This window comes from Cavia porcellus, unplaced genomic scaffold (genome assembly GCF_034190915.1).
Source record: "Cavia porcellus strain 051 isolate PalLab524CR breed Dunkin Hartley unplaced genomic scaffold, mCavPor4.1 scaffold_14, whole genome shotgun sequence".
Lineage (NCBI taxonomy): Eukaryota > Metazoa > Chordata > Mammalia > Rodentia > Caviidae > Cavia > Cavia porcellus.
In genome coordinates this window covers 66,025,134-66,048,924 of record NW_026947497.1, presented here as the reverse complement: position 1 = coordinate 66,048,924, position 23,791 = coordinate 66,025,134, and the positions used below count along the sequence as shown (strand labels likewise).

Below are 23,791 nucleotides of genomic sequence, written 5' to 3'. Positions count from 1 at the left end.
ATGCATAACAGGGTATGATTCTCGAGTTTTTCTTATATTTCTTTCAATACAAGCTTTTTCCATAGGATCAAGGCCCAAGGAGGGGGCCGGAAGAAAGGAACTACTTTTTTTTTTTTTTTTTTTCGTTTTTATCGGTACTGGGGATCGAACTCATGACCGCACACTTGCAAGGCAGGTGCTTATGCCACTGAACTAAATCCCCAGCCCGTTTTGTTTTTTTGAGACAATCTCTTTATGCAGTTTAGACTGACCTTGAACTGTGTAGCCCAGGGTGGCCTTAAACTCATGGTGATCCTCCTACCTCAGCCTCCTGAGTGCTGGAAGTACAGGCGTGAGACACCACACTCAGTGGGGATACATTCTTGGAAGAAACTAGCTAAAACCTTTCACGACTCAAGTGTTCTCAGCAATACCAGTGACCGTGTGTATCTTCTACAGGAACATATTTCTTAGAAAATAGTGAGTTTGGGTCGGGTGTGGTGGCTCACTCCTGTAATTCCAGCACTCTGGAGGCTTAGGCAGGAGGATTGTTGCAAGATGGAGTCCTGCGTGGGCTACTAAGTGAGCTCAAGGCCAGCTTGAACTGCCTAGCGAGACTCTGTCTGAAAAAGACAAAAAAAAAAAAAGGCCAAGTTGAATTTTGTTGGATATGAGATTCAAAATCCTTTCTCTGATAAACAGAATTAATCTTTACTTTGGCATCTAAGAAGAGGCATATTAAACCCATGAACATGAAGGACAACCTGGTTCTTGAAGGATCTGAATATGTTGGCTTTTCTCTTTCTGCATGCAGCTGCCTTCTGTATAATCCTGCTGCTTTCACTCAATAGGCTTAATTAAGACTGTCATGCCAGGAAGGGAAAATCTGTTCACGAACCTATGGTACTTAGCAGGCTCCTATCAGAAGCCAGGATGCAGCAGGAAGACAATCTGGCCTTCTTCAATCGGTTATCATCCTGATACCATAGTGACTGAAAATATGCACTTCTAAACCTTGAACCAGCATTTGAGGACTCAACACTATCTTTGTAAGAAGTTTTATCTTCTAGATAGATACCTTAAATGACTATGACTTAGAATAAATAGTAATAATTATTAGAATAAATAGTAATAATGGCTACCATTTATTGAGCACCTACTCTATTGTGCCAGGCACTGTGCTAGGCACTTTTCGTACAATATCTAATTTAAATCCTCACAACAACCCTGTGAGGTAGGTATTATTATCATCATTTTACATACAAGAGGACTGAGGCTCAGAGAGGTTAAATAACTCTCCTATCACGCAAACAAAAAGTAGTACAGCTGGAATTCAAACCCAGACCAACCTGACCCCAGATCTCATGCTCTGGCACATTAAAGGCAAAGAGGATAGAAGGGCCAAATTTAAGAAAGGCTCTTGGAGTGGAAAGGATAAAATATGCCAGTAAGATATAGAAACAAAGGATTTAAGTCCTAAGTGTCTCTAGCTGGTGAGCCTACATAGATTGTGTTGAAGGTCACCAGGACAGGGATTCAGGAGGAATGCTGGTCAGGGGCCCGAGTGGTGTCCACACCAGTGAGTAATACAAGTCCAGATGTAAAGACTGGAGGATGTTGGGACTGGAGCTGTATATGGCAATCAGCAGCTTATCAGCAGTAATTGAGGACATCAGGATGGGTGACAATTTTTTAGGAGCAGAGAGGAAAGAGAAGTGGATCAAAGATGCAACAACGGAAATACAAACCCCCAAGGTGTGAATGCAGTGGAGGAATTCTCAAGATCAGACAAGGCAGAGTCAGAAAAGTACAGGAGGTGGCCCAGGAGTGGAGGCTGGAAGAAACCATGGCCTGGGCTGGCAGGCAGGACTGAGTCATGCTTCCAACACAGCCCCTTGTTCACTAAAACCTCAGGAAATATTTGTTGAATGAATGAATGCTGAAACGCTCCTACTTCAGTTTGCCCCAAAACCTGGGCTAAGGACTTCATGTTACTCTCAGTATCTTAACCCTGAAAATACGGGTGTTTAGAGTGGAGGCTTAGAGAGAATATCATGATTTGTTTAAAGTGGAGAATGAAGTTAAAAAAGAAAAAACAAAAACAAAAAACAAAAAACAGACTAGAATTCGGGAAATCCCAGAAGTCCTTTTGCCTGACTGCAACTGGCCCGTGGCTCCTGTCCTTCCTCTGGGCAGGGTGAGAAAGACCTGCAGCTGCCTGCTGCGTTCTCTGCTGAGCAGCCTGAGATCCAGCTCCCGGGCTTAACCAGGTGGGGGAGGCGCAAGGGCTCTAAAGAAAGGGCCAGGGTAGTAGGGGGACCAGCCCCATTGTCTGGAGAGGGCCCAGCCCTCAGCAGGGACCAGCCCTGAGGCTTAAGTGAACTTGCATAGGCACATGCGTGTGCATGTGTGCACACGTGTGTGTATGAGTGATTTTTTTCTGGGAAGAAACACGGTCTCTTGTGCCTGGGTGAAGCTGGAGCTCCCGCCCCCCAACTTAGTGACGCTGAGGTGTGGGTATGGGTGTGGGTGTGGGGCTGCACATCCTTGGGAAGCCCCGAGGACTGCTGAAGCAGGGTTCTTGGTCTCCGGAGGCTGAGCCTCCCATTGCTGGGGACTCACAGAAAGTCAAACAGCCCGAAATTCTTGGCTGCTCCAGGCCCAGGGAAAATTGAGGGAGGAAAAAAAGAAAGAGAAGAAACGTTTCAGGCTCAAGGTAAGATGAGCCTGCTGGTTAGTAGGGTTAGGCTCTGATGGAACCAACACACAGGCAGGCACAGGGGCAGGGGGTTGAGCAGAGCTGCTCCCTGAAAGGCAGGAGCCGCCCAAGCACCCAAGGGGGCTGAGACCGACAGCACAGATGGCCACAGGAGGGGTTTCCGGCCCTGGGGTGCAGGACCGAGGCAGCAGGCAGGACATGGGGAGGGGGGATGCAGGGACTTATTCTGGCATCAGTACTGTAGGGGCAACAAAGAGGTTTGCACTCATGCATGGGGTGGGATTAATGTAGGGATGACGCAGCAGAATGAAGAGCGGAAACGGTCCTGAGGGGCGAGCACCCCAAGGCCAGGCCCTGCGGTGTGTGAGGACGGGCAAATGGACAGAGTAAGCACCAGCCCGACCCGGTGAGCCCTGCGCAGCGTTAGTGGGCCGGGGGAAGCTGGGCCAGAGGCGGTTAGGGGCTGCAGGGCCCGTCAGGAGGTGCCTGGCTCCCTCGCTGTTTATTTCCCTTTCAGGTACCAAAGTGAAAAAGGCAGACGGACGGACGGCGCGGCTGGTCGGGGTGGGCGGCAGTCGGGGGAGGGGGCCCTGCTCACATCACATCCACAAAGAACTCACTGGGGTTTCCCATGGCCATGCGGAAGGACTGTCTGCTGGCGGTCAGTTCCGGGGGCACGGAAGCCAGGTCACGGCCCGGCGGGGCTCCCGGGGGCCCCATGGCCGCGGGCGGCGGTGGCATCATCAGCACTGGGGGGCCGTAGAGTGGGGGCACGCCGGGCGGGCCGTAGCTGGGGTGCGTGTGGTGGCTGCGCAGGCTGCCGGCCAGCGAGTGCTGGCTGCGGTGGCTGTGCTCACTGGCGGCCGGGCCCGAGCGCTCGCTGGGGGCGCGCTCCCGAGGCCCCCGAAGGCTGCTGCGAGTAGTGTGGTCAGACTCGCTGCCGCTGCCACCCGACTTTGAGTCTCCCGCCTTCGGGTCCTTTTCCTTGCGCCGGTCGCTGCCGCTGCGGTTGGAGCCGCTGCTCCGACTGCCTGCGGGGGATACGCAGGACCCAAGTGGGGTGCTTAACCAGGCAGGAAGCCAAGGTTGGCCCGGAGCTCCCTCTGGGCTGGGCCCTCCTTACCTTCACTGTGCTGACTGCTGGCACTGCCCCCGCCGTAGCTGTAGCCCAGCTCCGGGAAGCCAGGGTGCGGGTTGTAGGGGTGCGGGGGCGGTGGGTATTGGTAAGGGAAAGCCATGGGCCAAGGAGCGGCCCCCGGGTGAGGCAGAGGGGCCAACGTGTCCTGGTCAGAAGCACCACTGGAGCCGTCGTGGTCGTGCAGGGACAGGTTGGCCATGTCTGCGGAGGAGTGCTGGGTGAGTCGGGCTGCCACCCCTCACCCTAACCCTAAGCCTAGAGAGGGCATCCAGTGTGGGTCGGGGGGTGTGCAATTGGGGTAGTTTACAGCCAAAAGGGGAGGAGGCATAGCACCCATCTGCCACAGAGCTCAGCACTTCTGCAGAGCCCCTCAGACACCACCAGAGATGGGAGACCTGGGGAGCCCCTCCAGGAAGGTGGAGCACCATTTCAGACTCTCAGCCAATCTCCACACCCAGCGCCCAGGCCCCCAGGCTTCGGTGGGCTGGAGGAAGGGGCAAAGCTCCTACTGTGCCGCCATCTCTAGCCCTCCCAGAGGGTGCCAGGCCAGCAAGTGGGGAAGGCTCAGCTGAAGGCCAGGGGGCCTCCAGGCATTGCACACTGGGACTCAGGAAGTCACTACAGAGTACCTGGGCTGCTGCAGAAGTGCCCCAATCCTCTCACTTTCCCAAGTGAGGAAAGTCCAGTCTGGAGGGCTTAAGTGAGCAGCCTGAAGTCAATGTAAAGTGCTAGCAGAATAGCAGCTGAGCGCTGCTTTCTCTCCTCATCTTTCCAGATAGTCATTAGACACAGGCAGAAGTCTGAAGAAATTTAGGTGAAATTTTGTCCTCCCCCCTCCTCTGGGACTGAAAAGCGTATCCAAGAGAAGGCCAGCACGAGCACACATCTTTCAGGACCTACTTAGAGAAGGTCCTGTCCTGATCACATCTCCTGGTGCTGCTGGGGAGGGTGAGGCTGAGACAGGAAGAGCTGGGGAATGAACAGTGCCTCCTCTGTGCCCTGCACCCATTCTAAGCAGCCCTGGCACCGACTCAGTCTGTCAATGTTACTTACTTCATGACTGTGACGTCCCCAGAAATTCTAACTCTTTAAGAGCAAGGCTGCTGGGCTGGGGATTTAGCTCAGCGGCATAAAGCGCATGCCTTGCAAGCAGGCAGTCGTGAGTTTGATCCTTGGTACCGATAAAAAGGAAAAAGACAAAAAAAAAAAAAAAAAAAAAGAGCAAGGCTGCCCCTGCATTGGCTTGGGACCACCTGGCAGGGACTATAAGAGGCCACCGGGTCTCTGTACCTGCCTGGGGTGGCCCCTGTATACACATCACCTGTACCAGGCCCCAGGGCTCTGAGAGCTGCAACTACCCCAGAGTGGAGGGAGAGAGGCGGCAGCCTGCCTGGCTCAGGCCTGAACAGCTGGTGCTGACTTTGGCCTGCAGGCTGTGGCCCTTCTTCCATGTGAACCTGCCACACACCCAGCTGAGGACTGGCCAATGAGAAGGATGAGATCACTCTGATCTGGGTCTTGGGTGGCCTGGGGTCATGGTCCAAGACCCAGGTGGACCCACGGAAGAAACAATATTTTTTGAACAAAGATCATAGCCGCCTTGGAAGCTTTAGGTGTCCCTGGCAGTCAGGGACCAGGGCTGACTTGTGCTAATGATGACATTCATACACCCTGCATTGAGTCTGAGAAGCTACTGACTGTAACGTGTACCCAATTTCACCAAGATTGAAATGTGAAAAAAGTGAGTATCTCATTAATACACGAACAGGCAGTTTTTATAGAGCACTCACTTACTATGGCTCATGTACTGTCCTAAGCATTCTGTATCCTTAAAACAGCCTTGTGAGGTAGGTTCTGCTCTGACCTCTATCTCACAGACCAAGAAGTAGAGCACCAAGAGGCCACATCACTCACTGGTCTTTGCTCAGTAAGGGCAGAGCTAGGATTTGAACTTGGAACTATCAACCTTCACAGTCCTATGCACGTATCATGCAGAGTTTGCCAAGGGCCAGGACCTGCCTTCACCCAGGGACTGTGACCTGCGGAATCAGCCATTCTAGGCCCTGTAACCCAGGCTGGGGCACTTTAGGAGCCCCTCAGCAGAGACCAGACAGCAGGACCACACTGGGAGAAGTCTCCCTCAGGCTGTGGCTTGGATAGACACCTGCCGTTACACTATGACTTCACATCCCGTGGTTGTTCTCAGGCTCAGGAAGAGCAGGGAGGTTCCCTGAAGACCTCTCGTGCTTAACCACCCTCACTGGCACTTCCCAGACTCGCTGACATAGCCCACAGAGTCTTCTCTCAGTCTTCTGTGCCCTGACCCTGGCAGCTTCCCTGGCTTCATCCTGTGACATGGATAGCCCACCTTCAGGGGTCTGAGGAGGACCTGGAGTAGCTGGCCAGTCCCAGGTGCTGCCCTGGAGGGGCCTGCTTGGTTTAAGGACCAAAGCAGGTGCTCTGTCTGGCTTTGCCAAGAGGTGGGTTCTGTAGCACCATGTATCCAGGGCAGCCCCAGGCACTGAAAAGAGCAAGAGCTCTGGAGCCAGAGCTGGATCCAAGGCACGACTCCTCTGCTTCCTGAAGAGACCTGGGCAGACTGTCTCATACCTATCCATCTGCCTCCTCATCTCAGAACCCAGAGAGCCCTACCCCCTGGGGGGATCTGAGGATCAAGTAAGGTGATCACGTGGGGCACAGCGGGCACGCCGAGAGAACGTCAGGCTCAAAGGGGAGACGTGGGCAGGAGGAGTCTAGGCTGGACTCTGTTTCCACCATGGAACTCAAGGCTAAGCCAGGCCCAGCTCCGCTGTGCCTCACCTGGCCACGTCCCCAGGCATCTCCCCACACCCCATCAGCAGACCGGGTGAGAAGATGGAGGAGACACGTACTGCCACAGAGGTCACCAAAGATGTAGTAGCACTGCTCAGAGAAGGTGATCTTGTTGACAGTGTGGCGGATGAAGCCGGCTTTCAGCAGGTTGCTGGCATACTTGCGGGCCTCCCGCCGGTCGGTGAAGCCTTCTACGTTGTGGTAGAGCCAGTCCACCACGTCCGAGCCTGGGGAGAAGGCTGCCAGGTGACTGGGAGGCCCACCTGCTCTGGGTTCTTCACAGAAGCTCACAAGACTGGTCCAAGGGAGTTCCTGGGGCCCCCAGGCCAGCAAGCTGTCCCCTCACTCCCCACTCCGTCCTTCCTCCCACCATGGGGCTGTCTCACCGATGAAAGCGTTGGGAATGGTAATCTTGAGCCACATGCGGTCTCGGACCTCCAACCCCGATTCAGGGGAGGCCATGGCTTTCACAATGGCGGCCATGTCACTGTGGATGGATAGGTGGAAGTCGTCTAGGCCTGCGGGTGGGAGGCAGAATGGTGAGACCCGAAGGGGCTTTAGAGTTTGGTACACAAGAGTTTACATTCCAGCTCTACCGCCCCATAGTGACAGACCCAATGTGGACAAATCACTGACTTCTTGGACACTCAGTTTTCCTCTCTGTAAAAATGGGCATTTTAATATCTACAAGGGTATTTGAAGAAAGAACTAGTAACATAAATGAAAGTGCCCGGCACAGTGTATGTGTGCAGGTTATGAGTATAAAAATGGCAGCCATTTACTGAGTGCTTACTGGGTGCCACACACTGATGTGTGCCACTGGCACCCTCTTACTGAGCCCGCCAGAACCTGGTAAAGTATGTATTGACAGTCCCATTTTACAAGAGGAAACTGAGGCTCCCTGGATGCTCGATACCATGTGAGCAGCAAATGATGCACAGTGGGGACCAAGTGTGCGCTGGGGGGAGTGCAGTGTGAGGTGGCTGCAATGAGAGCAGTTCCCTCTCCGGCCCTCCTGTGGGCTTAAGACCCCAGCCTAGCCCTGTCTGCTGGGCCCGGGGACCAGGGTTGGTCACTCACGCTCTGTGTCAGGGATGGAGCTGGTGATGGAGGAGCTGGTGGAGGTGATGGTGCTCAGGGAGGGGCTCATGCCGTAGGCAGGGAAGGTGCCCGTCATGGCTGCAGTGTGGGAGACCCAGGCCGCGGGGTCAATGGGCCGGATGGGCTCGCCTACAGGGAGGATGCAGAGTCAGGGGCTGCCCACACCAATAGGTATGAGGTGTGAGGGCTCAAGGGGACAGGAGAGGAAGGAGGCCCAGGGCTCACATATGCAAGCACCCACTTCAGGAATAAATGCCCCACCCACTTACTCCTAGGCAACGTGAAGCAGCCACGTGGACTTGGGTCCCAGCACTTGGCTACGGTCAGGGTGATGGGCCTAAGAACAAGGTTGTTGTGGTGAGGAAAGGATGGGGCCAAACGTGGCCCCTTGCCTGACAGCTAGTACACCTGCCCCAGCCTCCGCCAGGTCCTGTGCCCGCCATACCCCGGTTTGTGCACAATCTCCCGCAGGACCCGGACGGCATCGTCATTACTCATGTTCTCAAAGTTGATCTCGTTTACCTGAGAGAGGATTGGGTGTGGGGTAACAGGCTGTGCAGTGCAGAGGGGCATGGAAGCCAGGCTAGGGGCCAAGAAGCCCCCAGAGGGCAGGGATCCCTCCCCGCTGCCCAGCTGTGCCACAGCTGGGCAGGTGATGCTACCTGCAAGAGCATGTCCCCAGGCTCGATGCGCCCATCTGCAGCCACAGCCCCGCCCTTCATGATTGAGCCGATGTAGATCCCTCCGTCGCCACGCTCGTTGCTCTGGCCCACGATGGAGATGCCCAAGAAGTTATACTTTTCTGCAGGGAGTAATTTAACACCCTGAGTGGGCCGAGTCCCTACCGAGATTCCCATCCCCTTATTAGAAAAGGGTGGAGAGGGAAAAGAGCTGACATTTACTGAACGCAAGCCGGGTACTGTGCACTTTGCTTTCCTGTCTCCCTATTGGCTGTGAGGTAGTGACACTTGGTCCCATTTTAGACTGACAACAGGCAAGTGCAGGTGAGTGATTCGTCTTTTTCTTTTGGTTTTTTTGAGACAAGGTCTCACCATATGGTTTAGACTGATTTTTTTTGTCTTTTTCCTTTTTATCGGTACCGGGGATCGAACTCACCACTGCCTGCTTGCAAGGCAGGCGCTTATGCCGCTGAGCTAAATCCCCAGCCCTGGTTTAGACTAATTTTGAACTGAATATTTAGCCCAGGTGACCTTGAACTCATAGTGATCCTCCTGCCTCGTCCTGCTGAGTGCTACCGTGCCCGGCTTTGAAGTTTAGTGAATTTAAATGATTCTTCAGGCCAGTAAGAGGCAGAGCCAGGATTCAAAATCAGATTTAATTTCCCAAATTGGGTTCTTCTTACCAACATCCATCTGTCTCCTAAAAAGAGCCCCTAGGGCAGTAGTGGTGAACCTATGGCACATGTGTTTTTCTTTTTTTAAGAGGAAAAAATGTTAATTGAGTTGGACTCATGTTTAACTGCAATGTTGGCGCTTTGCCGGAAATACGTGGGTTCTGGATTGCAGTTTGGGCACTGGTTTCTGAAAGGTTCGCCATCCCTGGGGAGGGGGTCCCCCAGAATCCGAGTGCAAGGACGCAAGGGCTGAAGAAGGTGATGGGCGGAGCGCCCAAAACCTTCCTCCAGGAAGCCTGCCTTGCTGCACCTTCGGCTTCCACAGCACCCAGGACTTGAGTGTCACAGCCCTGACCATGAGTTTGTCAGTTGTTTATTCAACAAGCCCTTTGAAGGCAGGAAACACACTGCAGTTTGGCCTCTTGGGACCCCACTTGCCTGCCGGTGGCATCGCCTAGGTGCCCACTTACCCATGTTGAGAGTGACAGTGATGATGTTGAGCGACATAGTGGAGTCCGTGATGCTGCTGAAGGACGAGGACTGGAAGAGATGGTGCCCTGAGCAGCGGGGACTCACTGCTGCCAAGTGGCATCTCCCCAGCACCCTGCCCTTACCCGCTGCTACGGTTCTAGATGCCAACCAGAAGAACTGGCTCTGTGCAGAGACAGGCTGCGGTGGCCCATGGGGGAGGGGAGCTCCTGATCCATCCCCCCATGCCCGGGCAGGCGGCCCCTTACCCGCTCTATCCGTGACACCTTCTGCTTCCGCCGCCGCCGCTTGTGCCGTCTCATCAGGCGCGAGGCGCTGCTCTGCTCTGTGGAGCTGCTGAACCTGTGGGGCCCACAGTCGGTCCCCACCAGGCTGCCCCCCCCTCCCAGAGGTACTGCAAGGCCCCAGTCACCAACCCCAGCCCACATCCTTCTCCGAATCATTCCTTGGCTGTCCCACAGGACCAGGGAGGCAGAAGCCCCACCTGCTGGTGGAATCGTCCTCGTCGGAGTCAAAGAAGCTGGTGGTCTCCAGCTCACTGCTCATGAGGGTGGAGGAGCTGTCGTAGCCTCCAGGCTCTCGCCGCCGCTCCGCCTTTGTGGTTCCATTTAACCGGGTTGCTGTGGCAGACAGAGGCAGCTGGGGTCACGCTGTGTCCAGTGCGAGGACAAGGGAGAAGAGAGGGCCAGGGACATCCAGAGCTCAGGAATTGGGGATGCAGGGAACTGGCTGGAGGCATTGGAGCAGGCAAGACACACCATGCTCTGGGGCGTCCCTCCGTCGTGGCCGCTCCCGCTGGGTGGACACCAAGGAGTCCGTCTCTGTGTCATTGTCCAGGTTCTCCTGGCTGCCCCCGCTGGCATGAGGGCTGTGAGGAAGAGAGGACTTGGCAGGGGAGGGGGCAGGCTGGGGGCTCCCTCCCCCAGCCTTGGGCTGAGAGGACGCCACCCTCCCCCGCAGGCCTCCTGACCCTCAGGTCACACTCACTGAAAGGATGGGGGTCGTGAGTCCCCAATGCCCCCCGTGCGTTCCATAGGTGGTGGCAGTTCTGAGGGGTTGTCAGCGCAGAAGGGGGCCGGCTCTGGATGCGAGCCTTCTGCTGACACCAGCTGGAGGGGAGAAAATGAGTGGCCGCTGTCATCACCCAGGTGTGGGAACTGGGAGGCATGATTCCCTGAAACAGGTGGGGTCAGTAGCCCTACACAAAAGTCACCAGGTGACAGCAGGTGTCTAGATGAGGTGGGGAGGGTTTGTCTCTATTGTATGTTTCAGTCGCTCTCTTCCCACTATGATGTTACTTTTCATTAAAGATTTAAAAATCTGGAGTAAGAAATAGTGCAGTCAGAAAACTAAAGGAAGATCCAGACAGTGAAAGCTCAAAGCCCAGGTCACAATCTCAGCAATGCCTTTCTGGCTTCGGCAGCAGAGCACAGGCGAATGGGGCCCGAGGGCTCCTTACCCAGGACACCACGCGGCCATTGAAGCAGGGTAGCTTGGCATTGTCGTCAGAGATCTCCTCCTTCACCACTCTGCAGGAAAGGGGGTGTCAGAGAACTTTCTGGTGTGGATCTGGAGGGGCCTCAGAGCCCCCATTGTCCTCCACCCTCAACGGGGGACCAAGTAACCATCAGGAGAACATTCAAATGGTATCAGAGGAGTAGGGACGCCAGGACAGCCCTGACCACCAGCCCTGCACATGAGCCAGGCAACTACCTGGGGTCCTCCCCATCATCAGGTGATGGAAAATTCCAAGGGGCAGGTCCCTGCCCCTAGCGCCCCCTAGGCCTTCCAGAGTGTTTTACCCAGCTCCAACATGGCTTTCCCAGGCTGGACTCTCTCCTTTCCTCAGAACACCAAGTTGGGAAAAAGTGCATAAATATTAATCTTCCTTGCTTGCAGGAAATTAGGAAAGACTACATTTACTGAACATCTTCCCGATGCCGGAAGATAGCAGTGACAACTGCTTTTATTTATTGAACAAGCATAATGGGTCGAGTGCTATGCTGCCCTGTCTGTGGTATCATTTCATTTCGTGGTCCCAACAGGGCTACAAGGTAGAGATGGACGGGGAAAACAGGCTTAACAGGTTCAGTAATTCATCCAAGCTCATACCACTAGCAAGGGAAGAGCCAGCATCTGAACCCTGGAGAGCCTGACACCATCACAGTGTGCATTCTTACCTATTACACCACCCCGCTGGTTTGCACATACACTCTTCACACTAGCCTCCTGGAGTGGATAAATGAGGCTACATTTCCCGAATGAGGAAACTGACAAGCATTTAGTAACCTGTCCTGGGTCACGAAGTTCGGAGATGGCAGAGCTAGAATTCAACTCCAGGCTTGTCTGACTCCAAACCCCATACCCTTTCCACTGTACATCACATTCTTTCCTGTGTGCTGACAGAGGGATACCGCGCAGGCCAGGAGCTGGGGGGACAGGGATGTGGGGCAAGAAGGGTGTGGAGTGTGGTTACGGCACGTAGTTTGGTCGTTGGGGGAATGCAGTAAGGCAAGAAGCCTGACAGGGACTATGGTTTTGGGGCCAGGGAAGGGCATGGAAAAGTTTGAGGCCTGTCAGGCTGTCAGATACCCCAGGAGCTTGGCGCTGGGAAGACAGAAGGAAAAGAATGACACAAGTCAAGTCGAGAGCTCTGATCAGAGGGCGACAGCAAGGGGGCAGGCTGGGAAGCCCAGGCGGCCTTATTCTGACAGCAGCTTCTGCCCAGAGTCAAGAACGTGCTTGGCTCCTTGTGATGCTCACATTTTTGGACGCGCAGCCAACTCTGCAGGCCGAGCCTGCCCTCCTCCTCCCCATCCAGCTCCCAACCCCACAGTGACCCTGAGAACATAGCCCAAGTCATCTTCCCTGGGCTTGTGATGGCACATGGCCTGGAGGCAGATTCAAGAGAAGTGGCTCAGACGCACCAGCCGGTCTGTCAGTAGGGTACCCTGGGCCTGCAGCCCTGCACGGGAGCTGGGGTTCAGAGGCAAAAAGACGCGTGGGCCACCTGGCATAGACTACATGCTCTGGTTTGGACAGTGTGTCTCTGTGGTGGGAAACTGCTGCCGGGTCCCCTCCCCACCCCTAGCAGGCCCCACCACTCTATTCCACACTACAGATGTTTCCTCTCTTTCTGTGGGTCACCAACAGGTCACCCAGATTCTGCTAACTCACAACGATCCGCTGATCTTCAGCAGTCCTGGAGGACCTCAGCCAGGCCATCCCCCCCACCCGCCCCTCCCCTGCCTCCGTGGTAAAGCTGAATGGCTCAGGGTTCCACAGCATGCTCCCCTGCCCTCCTCTCTCTCTCTCTTCCTCCTCCCCTCTGGCCCTCTCTCTCCTGTCTCACAGAAGCCTTGTAACTTCTCCAAGCCTTTGTCACATTCTGGTAAATGAATTCTTAAAAGCTTGCCATAGTCTAGGCATACTCCACCAACTTTTGCTGAACCTATGCTTTTCTTTGTTTTTATTTTTTTATTTTTACTTTTTGAGACATAGACTCACTATGCAGTTCAAGCTGGACTTGAGCTCACTTTGTAGATTAGGCTTGTCTCAAACTTGCAACCATTACAGGCGTGTACCACCACACCCGGCTCTTCTTTGTCATTGTTTTTGTCTTTTGAGACAGGGTTTCACTATGAAGTCCACCATGGCCTTGAACCCATTTTGTAGCCTAGACTGGCCTCAAACTCCTACTTCAGCTTCCCGAGTTCTGGACCATGCTCTTCTTTTAACTAGGGTCTACCTTTCTAAGATCCGGACCAAGCATACTTGCTCATTACTCATCATTTGTCCCACTTAAAAGCTTTTTTCATAGCCCAGTGGGTCTGGGTTTTGAGCTTGCCATGGCATAGACTCACAAAGCGTCAGGCCTAGAACCTGCTGCGCATGCTGAGAGAACATGTCAGTGTGCTGCAGGCGGGGAGGGACTCAAGCCACAAGAGCCATGGCTATGGAGAGGCATCTGCTGCGTGTACTAAGGTGTCAGAGTCTCCTTAGCACTACTTCAGGATGTGACGACAGAGGGATAAAACGCATGGGGATTCTCACAGCAAAGTTTGAGCTGGAGAAGAGGAAACTTTGGACCTGGAGGAGACAAGAAGAAGCCTGCTCCAAGTAGGAGGCCCAGGGATAGGACAGTATATGACATGGAGAGGGAACAGCAGTGACCTAACTTGTCACACTGCACTCTTGGTTAGCTCAAGGCTTTCCCTTCTCAGTTTTACCCTTTCCTAATGCTGACAGTGTTTACCCTTTCTGTTACCCAAAGCTTACCACAGGAGAACAACCCACACACTCTGCAGCACCCTTGGGTCGCAGCAAGTGAGGCTGAGAGACTGGAGACAGCAGCCTCCTCCCACCAGCTGTCATCCCTGCCACCTCCCCAGTTTGCCAAGAGTTACTATCTCCCTGGACAGGAGCTCTGTAAGAGGCTGGTAACAATCACACCTCTGACTGTGTGATTAAGGATTTAGGCTTTGCAGCCAGATTCCTGAAGTGGAACCAAGCTCCATCACTTACTAGCTAGGTGATTTGGGGCAAGTAATTCAAGCTTTCTGCATCCCAGTTCTCTCACTTGGAAAGTGGGGATAGTACCACCTGTTTCATGGGGCTGTTATGAGGATTCAGTGAGTAAAGATTTGCAAGGCATTTAGATCACAGTCTAGCATACAACAAGCACCAAAGCATTTGTAAAGTAAGTGAAACATACTGTGCATATGCTCCCTGGCTATTAGTGCTCATTTAGTCATTTTGGGATAAAATCAGTCAGTCAATCAATCAATCTCTGCCACTCCATTTTTAGCATTGTTCTTAACCTTGCCATCTCTGATTATTTTGCTACGGGTGCTTCAAGTATTGTTGGTGTGTGCAAGACGGCTTTAGTGGCACATGATAAATGCTGCTCAGTTCGACATTTATTTGTAACATGTACACAAGGGCTCTACCATTGAGCGATATGCCCAGATTCTTTTTTATTTTGTGACAGGGTTTCACTAAGCTGGCTTCAAATTTTGCGGGAGGATCACTGTGAGTTCGAGGCCAGCTTTAACTACATAGTAAGTTCATGGGGCCAGTCTGCGCTACAAAGTGAGACCCTGTCTCAAAAAAAAAAAAAAAGAAGATTCTTCTGTCTCAACCTCTGGAGTAGCTGAGATTACAGATGTGTACCACAGTGTCTGGCACTATAACATATTTTAGAAAGAAATGTAAAAAGGAAATCAGACCTGATTTCATATTATTAGTTCATATTATTAGTTAAGCTAAGAAAAAAAACAAGTATACTGATACTAGAGTTAAAAAATATGAAGTAAACAGTAAGTGGATATAAATGGTGACTTTCTTATAAAATTGTAGTTAGGCCTGACTCAACAGCCACCCTGGGAGACTGGGAGGTGGCCCTGGAAAGTCTGCTAGGAGGCAGAGCAAGGTGAGGGATTGAAACACAGAGACAGACAGACAGACACTTGCCCCTCAAGATATGGGCAGCCTAGACTCTGGCTGATTTCCCTGCAGCCATACCCTGAGGCAGTATCTTGGTGGCCTCCCACCCTATTTTCTCTGGCAGAGCTGAAGCACCCACTCCCAACCCCCTTCCAGATGGATGCTCCTGAGAAGCTGCCAATCAGGCACAGGCACTGACACCAGACAATCATCACCCCGCTGGGAGTCTGCACTCCAGGGTAGGAACAACAACAGAATCAAGAGTGCGGAAGAGCTACATAAGGTACTCCCTACCACCGTACAAAGCACTTACACACACACACACACACACACACAATTTCATGGGCTCAATGATGTTGAGTTCTAGGACAGAAGGTGACAGCAAACAAGCTAGGTGGCAGACAGAAGGTGCTTGCCTCCTGGGGCCAGGAGGGCTGGGGTCTTGGTGGAGGAGCCAGACCAATGAACACTGGGAAGAAAAGGTCTCCCCTCCCTGCTCTGGGGCCTCAGCTGCAAAGAACACTGCAGGCCTCAGGCTAGGACTGGAGTGGCTGCCTGCAGGCCTGGCAGACCCCGCAACGCCTTTCCCCACCACGGCCTCCAGGCCCAGGGCCCAGTGAGTGTGGGGGCCTCCCCCTCTCCCAGTCCCCGGGGAGTTGGGGGTGTGTGTGGGGGGATCAGCCAGGCTCCCCCCTCCCAGGCCAGCTGCTACAGAACCTTCTGGCTCCAGCATTCCAACCCCTCTTAAAGGGACAGTGGCCGCTTCCAAACTGTCCCAAGCTTTACAGCTGGGTGGATGAGAAGACCCTGCTAGAGACGGGAAAATGGAGAACACTGAGAGACTCATCCTGGTTCTCCCATCCAGGCTGGAAGGTTCATTCCAACGTCCCTCTCTGGGCCACCATATGGAAGGGAAAGCTCCCAATTCAGAGCGGAAATCAGCACCTAGGTTAGCTGGGGGGACTCCTCTCACGGTCAGATGCTCCACTCTCTACTCTGACAACACCATGAACAGCCCCCAGGGAAAAGGTGGTACAGCGAAATAAACATCAGGTCTGCAGGCTCTGGCTCCCAGTGAAACACCCCAACGTCCCTCATTCTGTTCAAAGTCCCATAGCATAGCCCTCGAATGCAGGATCCTCCAAATATGGCTCTGAGTTACGGAGCTGCCCCGTGCAGAAATCCCTAGTCTACACTGAAAAGGTGGCTCCTCAGAGGGAGGAGGGTTGAGGACTGTGGCTTTGGGATAGGGTGGAGGGGGTGTGTCTACGTGGGCCACCGCTCCTGGGAGGGAGAAAAGAGGGGGCTCGCCTGGAAGGAACTCTAATTGCCTTGGGGGAACCCCCCCAACCTTGTTAAACAGGGGGGCGGCGAGAAGTGAATGGAGAGAGTCCCCCGAGGGGCTGGGACTCCCGCTCCCGAGCACGCCCGGGGGAGGGGACCCGGAGCTGGGCGGCCCTGCGCCGAGCGGAGACGCCAGCACAGCGAGAGAGGTGTTGGGAGCCTGCCGGGGCTCCCGGGGGTGGGGTGGGGTGGGGCGGGGCGGGGGCCACCCTCACCCGAAGTCGTCGTCCATAGACTTGAAGAAGAACTTGTAGCTGGGTCGCTGCAGCACACCCTTAAAGTCCGCCAGGGTGACGCGCTCGGCGGGCAGGGGCAGCTTCACCAGGTACGGCGTCTCCTGCCCGTCCAGGTGGTAGATGATCTTGGTTTCGCCCATGGCTCCGGCCTCGGGCCCGGCGGCCCTCGCGCGGCCTGCTCGGGCGGCCGGGCCGGGCCTCTCGGACGCCGGCTGACGGCGGTGGAGGTGGCGGTGACGGTGGCGCTCGCTCGGCTGCGCGGCCCAGCGACTCAGTCCGGCTCGGCGCCCGGACGCGGCGCCAGCTCCCTTGTTCTCCGGCCGCCTCCGGGTCCCAGCGCCGCCCGCCGCTGCCGCCGCTTCCGCTGCCCACTCTCCCGGCTGGGCTGGCGACCGCGACTCTTCCGGTGGCCGCGGCCCTCCCGGCTCCAGGCTGCGGCTCGCCGCTCCCCTCTCCCGCCCCGCCCAGAGGCTCCACCCCGTCCTTAAAGGCTCCACCCCGTCCTAGAGGCACCGCCCCCCCCACGGCCCGCCCAGTCCCCGCCCCGCGGCCCGCGGCCCGCCCCCTTCCAGCCGCGCTGGCCTCCCGGGCAGATGGCCCGCCCAGGCCCCTGGGAGGAGGAAGCCAAGGGCTCACCTCAGCGTTCCCCTTCTCCTACCCTTCTGGCTCCTGACTCTGGGCCCACGGGGGTCGGTGGTGGACCCCCTTGCAGCCTGGGAGGGGAACGGTGGTGAATGCCGAAATGCCCAGAGATGGATTGGGCCAGGCGGGTGGATCTGAAGCTCTGACTGTGGATCCCTGCAAAGTGGTCTCCACATGGCCCTTTGGGGTCTGCTGAGAAGTCACTAAATAGGTCCTTGAGGGCAGAACAGGCTCGCGTTCTGGTTTTTCTTGCTAACCTCAGCGTCCAGGTGCATAGAGGTTTCCTACACTGACTGAGTGAAGATTGAGTGGATGTTTGCGCGATTGGACGTAAACCAAGTGCCTTAAACCAGGACTAGGCATGCTCATTTCCTAACAGACCTCCGGGTCCTCAGCGTTTAATTCCTTTTTATTTATTTCCTTTAATAAATATTCAGCGCCTACTATGTACAAGGCATTGTGCACGAGATAGCAGCAGCAGGACCGACTAGAAGCGTTCGCACAGGCTTGCAACCAGGTACCCTCAGAATGCACCCTACAGAGAAATAAAATGTAGCGAGGTGACAGGGGCAGGAGAAAGTTCTGGGTGGGCAGGAAAGACCTCTTCTGGGAGAGAGTATTCCAGGCTGAAGTCACAGCCGAATGGATGGGCTCAGGGCTGAAATAAACTTGCCATACTTGAGGAGCAGAAAATATGTTGTGATGGGAGGAAGATATAAGCGAGCTTAGAAGGGCTTAGGAGGGCCAGATAACTTAGGTCTTGTAGGTGACAGTAACAAATGTGGGCCCCACCCTATGTGGCCACTGCCACCTCACAGTTCCCAGATGCCTTCCAAATATCCTGAGCCTAGTGTTCAAAGCCCTTCGGAATCTAACCTTAACCTACCTATCCAGTCTTTGTCTCATTACACCCTGGCCAGATTTTTGATTCTTGGCAAATGAATCCACTTGTTAGCTGCTGTACACACCTTATGTATTTTCATTTTCTATCCTTGCCTTCTTTCCCTTTAGTTTTTCTTATTTTTTTCAATACTTAAACTCATAGCCTTCACACTGAACTACATCTCCAGGCATTTGATTTTTTTTTTTGTACTGAGAATCGAACTCATAGCCTCATGCTTGCTAGGCAGGTGCTGTGCTGCTGAGCTATATCCCTGGTTGCTGTTTTGAAATTTTGAGACAGGATCTAAATTACTAGATTGCCCAGGCTGAATTCATACTGTTGATCCTCCTGCCTTAGCTTCACAGAGTACTGGAATTACAGACATGTGCCACTATGTTCAGCTAAATTTTTTTTATCAAAGTAATACATATGCATAACCAAGTAATATTAAAACTTTTTTGGGGGTCTTTTTCCTTTTTATTGGTACCGGGGATCAAACTCACGACTGCCTGCTTGCAAGGCAGGTGCTTGTGCTGCTGAGCTAAATCCCCACCCCCAATATTAAAACTTTTTAACAAAAAACAGGGATCCTTTCCATTTTCCTTTCATTCATATTACTATTCTTTGATTTGTGGATTCTAAACATTGCCTATTGATTTCCGGTTTTGATTGATACTGATCTGTCTTCTACCTTGTACTCACTTAAAATACTGAAATCGGCTTTCAGATTCACTCTTTGGTAGAACCACCGCCAAGATGCAAATTTTTGTAAAAACCCTTACCTTACAGGGAAAACCATTACCCTCAAGGTTGAACCCTCGGACACTATAGAAAATGTAAAGGCCAAGATAGAGGGTAAGGGGCCAGGAATTTAGCTCAGTGGCATAAGCACTTACCTTGCAAGTGCATGGTCATGAGTTTGATCCCCAGTACAAAAAAAAAAAAAAAAAAGATAGAAGGAATTCCTCCTGATAAGCAAAGGCTCATCTTTGCTGGTAAACAACTGAGAGATGGACGTACTTTGTTTGATTACAACATTTAAAAGGAGTCCACTCCGCATCTTATGTTGAGATTCTGTAGTGGTGCTAAGAAAGGAAGAAGCGGGGTAGGGATATAGCTCAGCAGCATAAACGTGTGAGGTCGTGAGTTCAATCCATGGTTCCCCTGTCCACCTAAAAAAATAAGCTTATGCGACTTCCAAAAAGAATAAGCATAAGAGAAAGAAAGTTGGCTGTTGTAAAATACCATAAGGTTATAGCCGGGCTTGGTGGCTCATGCCTGTAATCCCAGCACTTGAGAGGCTGAGGTGGGAGGATCGCTGCAAGTTCGAGACCAGCCTAGGCTACAAAGTGAGCTCAAGGCCAGCCTGAACTGCATAGCGAGACCCTGTCTCAAAAAAAACCCCCATAAAAACCCTAAGGTTGATGAAAATGGCTAAATTAGTCCTTTTTGTTGAGAGCGCCCTTCAGATGGGGAGCTGGAATTTTCCTGGCTGCCACTTTATTGTGGCAAGTGTTGGCTGACTTACTGCTTCCATAAACCAGAAGACAAGTAACTATGAGTTAATAAGACTTCAGCTAACAACAACAACAACAACAAAAAAAAAAACCCCAAAACTGAAATCACACCTTGTGGTTAAATGTAATTTCAATTGCCATTATTTTTTTATACTTGCTTTTTTTGTTGAGACAAGGTCTCACTGTCTAGTCCAGGCTGACCTTGAACTCATGGTGATCCTCCTGTCTCAGTCTCCCAAGTGCTGGGATTACAGGTATGCACACCATGCCCAGGTGCCATTATTTCTGCTATGAGTACAGTTAAACGTACTTATTATTAGAAACAATCTTTTGGGGTCAGGGATAGCTCAGTGGCACAGTATCCACCTGGCAAGTGCAAGGTCTTGAGATTCATTCCTGGTTTTTTAAAAAAATCTTTTTGTTTTAAAATGTGTAGCCCTAGGAGCTGGGGATTTAGCTCAGTGACATAAGCACCTGCCTTGCAAGTAGGGAGTCATGTGTTCGATCCCTGGTACCGATAAAAAGGAAAAAGACACACACACAAAAAAATGTATAGCCTAGGTTGGTCTCAAACTTAAAGTGATCCTCCTGTCTCAGCCTCCCAAGTGCTGGGATTACAGGCATGTACCATCATGCCTGGCACCTTTACAATTTTTTGTTTTTCTTGGCATTAATCTTTAATTCGGTCTTTTATTTGCTTTCTCAAAATGTATTATACCTATCATTAATTCTTCCCACATAAACTGTTTCTCAATATACATTTTATTCACTTGATTGCCTCTGTTAGGTAATTCATCAGTTCTATTTTCTCCTGAAATATCCTTTTGAAGTTCTGAGGATTGGCTGCAGGGCCTTCACACTGAACTACAACCCCCATGCCCATTTTCAAACACGATTCTTGAATAATATCGTATTATTATTCCTAGTGTCTTTCTGCAACTTATTTGATGTTAGACTAATGATTAATTTTTTCCTTTTTTTTTTAAATTGGTACCAGGGATCGAACTCATGACTGCCTGCTTGCAAGGCAGGCGCTTATGCCGCTGAGCTAAATCCCCTGCCCCAATGATTAAATTTTCAGACAAGGTTTCACAGTGTAGTTCAGGCTGGCCTCAGCTCAAAGCAATCCTGCCTCAGTGCCTCCATGCTGGGATTTAAGAATGCACCACCATGCCTGGCTCTGGTTCATGTTAGACTTTAGATTTTTCTTTTCTCCTCCACCTTTTTTTTTTTTTTGAGAGTCTGTTTTCAAACTGCCTCACCTCAAACTTGGACATGGGATCCTCCTGCCTCAGCCTTGGAGTGCTGCGACTCTAAGCTGGTCCTTGACTCTCTTATCCTTTTCTCCATTATCATCCATTTCCTTTTCCTTTTTAATAATCTCATCATCTGCAAAGCTCATTATCTACAAGTTTTCTAACCATTTACCCATCAAAATACTTAAAAGCATGTAGATACTTGATAGGTAAAATACCCATGATTTAAAGTATAACGACCTTGTAGACAGAACTGCAATCAAATAGAACTATCTCCTGCATTTGGTTCTCTAGTCCTCCAGTTCCCAGGGTACAAATCTACAGTTGTGTCCCAGCCTCCTGCTTAGCTAGAATTACAGGTATGTCATAACTGGCTAGCTTGTAAGAACTCTGTGTTCTCCAATTCTTCCTTTTCATAGCATTTTCTTCAAAGTTATCCTGAGTCTTGAGGATAACTGTACCTTTACCCTTTTTTTTTGTCTTTTTCCTTTTTATTGGTACCAGGGATCGAACTGTACCTTTACCCTTACACACACACACACACACACACACACACACACACACGTAGTTTGCCATCATTTTTATGGTTTGTTTTCTCTTTGTTTGGGCCTCTGCCTTTCCTGTTTGAGGGACCTTCACTCCGATTCACACCTAAGAGATGCTGAAAAGCTGACCAGGAAGCTCTAGGTACAAGGCTTAGTAACAGGTTTCACTATCATGTAGTAAAGTGAAGGGAAGACGCCTCTGAGGGAAACAAGAAAGTTTTCACATGCCCTTTTTTCCCGTAGTTGTTCAGTTCATTCATATCATATACCATTTTTTTTCCCCTTTAGTTCTGGGGGTTGAACCCAGAACCCTGACACGGAGCTACCTCCCCTGTCCCTTAGTTTTGAGAGTTTTTCACCAAGTCGCTCCATTACCCAGGGTGGGTTCACTGAAATCCTCTCGCCCTGGCTCTGGGATTACTGGCATGCACCACAACCCTGTTTACTTCACTCATCTTCAGCCTAACAGGCACCCCACTGTGCCTGCAGTGATAGCGTACCCCAGGACACCTCTCAGTTTGCAGACTTCTTATTCATTGTATGGGGCATTCGGCTGACCTTAAGAATCAACCATTCCTCAAGACACTGATTAGCTGGATCTGAGGGATGAGGTGAGGGACAATTTTTTCTTCTATGAATCTTTGTGCATCTTCCCTTTACCCCAACCCTAATCCTTGAACTGCTGTGTGGTTCTGAGCCTTTTTTGGTTCTGGCGGGCACACTGACTTCTCAGTAACCACTCTAACATGTAAGAACTTAACTCCAAGTCATCTTCCATGCCCCCACTATCCAAAACGTGTTTCCCAGTTACTTCATTGTCCTCGAGTCATGTGCCTTTTAGAATCTCTTGACTGGTATTTTAATAGGGGTTTTGCAAGGAGTGGAGGAAAAAAATCCTGAACTTTCCTACTTAATTGTAAATCTTGTGCTGTGTGTGTACTAAGAATTGAACACAGAACTCCCACATGATAAGTGATCAACCAGAGCTATATCCCCCAGTCTCCTTTGAGATGGAGACAAAATTGCCCAGGTGGGCCTTGAACTCGTGCTCCTCCAAACTTGGCCTTGCAGGCATGTGGGACCACAGGCGTCCACCCCTGTGCCCAGCCTGGCTTTGAATGTGCCCTTCTACACATTTTTTTCAGGCCATCTCAGCATCACTAGTCGGTAAAGCTTTCCCTAGTGAGCCCTACAGGAAGGAATCTTTTTCCTAGCAAGTCCTACAGGCCATTTCTGAGAAGTCACCAATTTGCTACAGATCAAAGATGCTACGTTGTTACTTTAGCTGCCCATTAGGTCATCACTACCTTCGCAAGCTCCTTAGGCACTAGATTCTCTACCTGGTTTATTGAAATGAAGCCCAGTCCTGGGGGGGCCTGTTCTTCTTCTGTAGAAATGCCCAGAATGCCTTTGTGCCTGCAAATAGAGCTCGGGATCTTCTCCCTTGGCTTATTCTTTTCACTCAGCTGAAATGAAGGCACCCATCTTACCTGCTGTGTCCGAGGATAGGGTGCCACTTGTTACAACAATATTTGCGTAATGATGTTTTGTGTCAATGGAGGGAACACATCACCAACTTGTTTTACATGAAGGCAACCGAGAGCTCACAGGGGAGACACAGGGCATGTCTCAGGGTTGGGGTTACAGGACACAAGGCAGCCAGGTGACACACTGTGGTGTGAGGCTTAGTGTCAAATTCAGGGTCTCCCAGTGACAAGCTGTGTGACCTTTTGGAGGGGTGGTGACTCATCTGAAAATGACAAGACCTACCACATGGGCTGCTTTGAGGGTTAAAATAGAGAACACCCAAGTACCACTTAGCAGAAAGGCGGTTGTGCTACCCTGGGTGGTAAGGGAAAGCGCACTTTCAGCACCTTTCTGCCTTCTTACGGGCATTAGGCTTCACTTGCTTCCAGGGGCGACTTCCCCTTCACTGACACAGCACAAGGAAGCACAGAGCTCCACGCAGAGGTTTGAGTCTTTAGCTTTAGTTTTGAGTGCACTGCTTTATCTTCAGGATGGAGTCGGCCCTGCTTCCCCGACAGGACTGGCTCTGGGTCCACTGGGAAAGGCCTGGGAATGGGGCACACAGATCCCTGAAACATTGCCCTGTGGCACCACCCCAGGAGACTGGTTCACAGGGGCTGCCAAGCAGCGGGCCCTCTACTGCCTGCCAGCCAGGATGTATTCACCAGGAAAGTGCCACAGCACCATCTGGTGGCCACCATGTACCCCCCCCCCCCGTGTGGGTTTGGGTGGGGGGAATGGTTCTGTCAGAGGTCCCCAAACCAGTGGTCTCGCACACCAAACA

At 52.0% G+C, this 23,791-nt stretch overlaps 1 protein-coding gene across 1 annotated transcript; it reads right to left on the bottom strand.

Moving 5' to 3' along the window:
* Nucleotides 1–1,105: 1,105 nt before the first annotated feature.
* Dvl3 (dishevelled segment polarity protein 3) lies at nucleotides 1,106–17,093 on the bottom strand. Its single transcript, XM_003477054.5, has 16 exons — nucleotides 16,617–17,093; nucleotides 11,072–11,141; nucleotides 10,600–10,721; nucleotides 10,371–10,480; nucleotides 10,097–10,232; nucleotides 9,861–9,954; nucleotides 9,594–9,663; nucleotides 8,432–8,571; nucleotides 8,215–8,291; nucleotides 8,039–8,106; nucleotides 7,749–7,898; nucleotides 7,055–7,186; nucleotides 6,728–6,895; nucleotides 3,822–4,037; nucleotides 3,319–3,729; nucleotides 1,106–2,629 (listed from the first exon to the last, which is right to left on the bottom strand). Exons 1-16 carry the CDS (start codon nucleotides 16,775–16,777, stop codon nucleotides 2,598–2,600), a joined length of 2,157 nt encoding a protein of 718 aa, XP_003477102.3. The 5' UTR covers nucleotides 16,778–17,093; the 3' UTR covers nucleotides 1,106–2,597.
* Between the last annotated feature and the right edge of the window lie 6,698 nt (nucleotides 17,094–23,791).